Source organism: Asparagus officinalis, chromosome 1, assembly GCF_001876935.1.
Source record: "Asparagus officinalis chromosome 1, Aspof.V1, whole genome shotgun sequence".
NCBI classification, from domain to species: domain Eukaryota; kingdom Viridiplantae; phylum Streptophyta; class Magnoliopsida; order Asparagales; family Asparagaceae; genus Asparagus; species Asparagus officinalis.
This window is the reverse complement of record NC_033794.1, coordinates 19,378,084-19,380,708: the sequence shown is the minus strand read 5'-3', so window position 1 is coordinate 19,380,708 and position 2,625 is coordinate 19,378,084. Positions and strand designations below refer to the sequence as shown.

Genomic DNA, 2,625 nt, shown 5'->3' with positions numbered 1-2,625 from the left:
TGTCCATATTGGGTTACTTGAGGAGAGACCTCCTTACTATCGCTCACCTGCGAGTGATTTTTTTTAACACACTCAGAACTTTTCTTTCTTTCTTTCTTTCCTTTTTTTTTTTGACAAATAGATCTGCTGATATGCTTTATTTTATGACATCCTCAGATTCATTCATGCCTAGTTTTGAATGCAGGAACAAGCAAAGCTATCAGAGTTCAGAGGGTACTCAGGAAAACCGCTATATTCAACATGGTTCGGATCAGAGAACGAACAGCGTGCAGTGTTTGTCGACGAAGTGAAATGTGTTGGATGCTTGAAATGTGCATTGTATGCTAAGAACACATTCGCCATTGAATCTGTTTATGGACGTGCAAGAGTTATTGGGCAGTGGGCTGATCCTGAAGACAAGATCCTTGATGCCATCCAGATTTGCCCTGTCGACTGCATCTCGTAAGTGATCTTTGGGGTAATACCCCCAGACGCACATACCCCATATCAATATCCAATCAGTTTTTTTTATTTAGTATTCGGTAGAATATGGATGCGATAATTATCAAGTTTAAGGATCCAAATATCCATATATTTGTGCAATTAGACAACTAAAATTCTTTCGACTTCAGCTTAGTAGATCTGGAGTGATTTTAGAATTTTACTCTGAGATCAATAGTTGATTTTGAAGATCCAAAAATCTATTCTTAATCTTTTTAGCCGCAATGGATGTTGGGGTTTTGATTTCGGAAGTTTGTTTTATTTAGATAATGTTTATGTTACATCAACTATAGTTCCAAGTCTTGTCTGCTTCCTCATATCCAATACAGTGTATTCATGCTTGTTTTCCTTGCATTAGATTCTTATTTTGGTAGATGTAGGTATGAGTTCTTTTTTTGTACTATATTCTTTTTCGTATTTGTATCCATGATTAGTAAACACTTGCATATATCATAAATATCAAATCCGGTCTATATCCAACATATTTCCACAGTTAAACTTGATCATGCACATTTCATAATTTCATCTCAATTAGTACTACTTCAAGTAACATTTTTTTTAATGAACTTAAGGATAGTAGAGAGATCAAATCTTGCTGCCCTGGAGTTTCTGATGTCGAAGCAGCCAAGGGGAAATGTTCGAATGACCGGTGGAGGCAACACAGGAGGAGTTCGAGTTTCCAATATATTTGCAGAGGTGAACAAGTTTCAAACAAGGTTTGAGGAGATGAAAGATAAAGCTTCAAAAACAAAGTCCAAGGTAGAATAATATAAACCTCAATTTATACACATCTTTAAAGAGACTTAACTTCTGTTTTGGCTTTCAGGAATCAGACCTTCAAAGAGAATCAAGGGTTTCTGCTGTACAGGGGATCAGATGCTTCTCAAACTGGTGGTACTGGCAATCTCCTTCATCTGAATCTGAAACGAGCCTCAACATGATACACATTCCTCAAGAATATACTCAAACGAACACCGAAAAACTTAGGGAAGCAGTTAGAAAAATGAAATCTCAAGAAAATGCAAGGCCTGCAAATTCTTCAATGAATTTTAAACACAGTGATGAGTACTGGACACCGGTGCTGAGCCTCCCATCGCCTGTTGATAATTTGAGCTCTATAACTTCCTCATCTGAGCCCTCACCAAACACATTGTTAGAGGACTCACAAAAGGATCAAAGAAGTGAAACAGTTATAAGAAGCAAATGGACTCTAATGAGTTTAAGGGTTCCTTTGACAATGGCAGCACTTTCAGCTATGATAGTAGGAAACAGAGGTGCAGAAAATACCAGCCAAGCTATAAATAATCACATCGGTGGATCCGTGGCACTAGAAGTTGTGAATAGCTTTGAAATGCAAGTGGTGTTAGCAGGAATTACTTGGTTTGTCATTGGGATGGGAATAATAGGAATGCTTGATATTTTAGGAATCAAGGGAGCTTTTCGAAGGCAATGAGATAAAATGTTATGTATTTGCATAACATAGAAATATTTAATGTACACATATAAGTTACAAGGAGATGTAATATGAAATGCATAGAAAGATATAAACTAGCAAGAATAGTTACAGATAATGGAGAGTGGAGCTCACTGACTGATGTTTCGAAAGTCTTCACTCATTTATAGAGGAATATCACACTGCTCAACAATGACATACTCAAGTATTGTTCGAGATGTTGTTATGCAGTTAAATTAAAAATTCCATCTAAAGAAGATTTTAATTTAGAAAAGGAAGCAACAAAAAAAAAAAACATAACTACACCAATTGAAGTATTCTAAAGGAAAGCACCCCATCAGATATCCTATGCTCTCAGCAAAACTGTTTCCTCAGCCGAACCAAAGACGCGGCTTTTCACTTCCTATGTGCCCTTTTCGTGGAGTTCACCTTCTATTGTAGGTGTTGGTATTAGTACACTAGTATTAATATTGGGTTATCGGATTTAGACCCATTAACCTATTACCCATATGTGTTATGTACTCTTATTTATAGACCCATGATGATGAATAAAGTTATGCAATTCTGATTTACCATCTCTAACATGGTATCAAAGCAAGCACCCTTCAAACCCTAACCCTAGTTAAAAAAAAATTTGAACGAGATCGGTAGATCTTATCGATCAGCCGGAAAACCCCATCTCCGACAAAGTC

General features: G+C 36.7%; 1 protein-coding gene across 1 annotated transcript in view; it reads left to right on the top strand.

The window, feature by feature from the left end:
* LOC109820408 overlaps positions 1-2,079 on the top strand; it is a 2,923-nt gene extending 844 nt beyond the window's left edge. Inside the window, exons 2-4 of the mRNA XM_020386544.1 lie at positions 185-441; positions 1,053-1,239; positions 1,307-2,079. Of these exons, the coding sequence (XP_020242133.1) occupies positions 185-441; positions 1,053-1,239; positions 1,307-1,933 (1,071 nt within the window). The 3' untranslated portion in view covers positions 1,934-2,079. The remainder of the gene's footprint in view (positions 1-184; positions 442-1,052; positions 1,240-1,306) is intronic.